Genomic DNA, 908 nt, shown 5'->3' on the forward strand with positions numbered 1-908 from the left:
TGCATGAAAACCATGCTCACAAGCGCTGAAGTTACATACAAATACTTTGCGCATTGCAAATGTATAAGGCGTTTAATGGAAAAATATATATGTAGATATACATCTTTCCTTTTTTCAGCAGTACGACAGAATTTAGTTTTCGCGCTGTATTTTGCGTTTCTGCGGAAAGACCTCGCTGAGATTCGGCAAGAATCTACATTGATCACTCCACAAATTAGAAGAAATCAGTAAAATATAATATCCACTCGAAAAGTGGGAAGGGGGGGGAGGCGGGAGCTGGGTGCGGGGAAGAAACCAAAACAAACGGAGCTGTGTGGTGGAGCGAGGAAAAAAAAATCATCCTTATTTTATCACTCTGATCATTTAACATCTCTCTGTCTGAGTCTCTCTGTCTGTTTATATATACCTACGTACACACATACATACACAGGCACGAGCTGAGGGGGAAAATCTGCCGAAAGAAACACGAATTACCTGTGTGCGTCCTTTTGTGAATTTTGAGGTTTTCTGATCTGGCGAAAACTTTTCCGCAGCCGGGGAAGGGGCAGGGGAAAGGTTTCTCTCCCGTGTGCACTCGGATATGATTGACCAGTTTGTATTTCGCTTTGAAGGGCTTGCCTTCCCGGGGACACTCCTCCCAGTAGCAGACATGGTTGCTCTGCTCGGGTCCCCCAACGTGCTCCACCGAGACGTGGGTGACCAACTCGTGCATGGTGCTGAAAGTTTTATTGCAACTTTTTTTGGGGTTGTTCAGCTGCTCGGGGTCGATCCACTTGCAGATGAGCTCTTGCTTGATGCACTGCTGCCGCATGTAGCGGAAAAAGGCACCTGGGTGGTGGTGGTGGTGGGCTGCCATGTTCATGCCCATATTCATATTCATGGGGCCGTACTGGTTGTGCAGCTGAGCC

General features: G+C 47.2%; 1 protein-coding gene across 1 annotated transcript; it reads right to left on the minus strand.

Annotated features, from left to right (window-relative positions):
- Window positions 1-474: 474 nt before the first annotated feature.
- On the minus strand, window positions 475-880 carry LOC103773785 (zinc finger protein ZIC 2; the record flags this gene model as incomplete). The annotated part of the gene is made up of 1 exon (XM_008941162.1): window positions 475-880. A coding segment is annotated over exon 1 (406 nt), but the record flags the coding sequence as incomplete, so codon positions are not given.
- Window positions 881-908: the final 28 nt, after the last annotated feature.

The sequence above is a fragment of the Merops nubicus genome, unplaced genomic scaffold (assembly GCF_000691845.1).
Source record: "Merops nubicus isolate BGI_N331 unplaced genomic scaffold, ASM69184v1 Scaffold53395, whole genome shotgun sequence".
In the NCBI taxonomy this organism is placed as follows: Eukaryota; Metazoa; Chordata; class Aves; order Coraciiformes; family Meropidae; genus Merops; species Merops nubicus.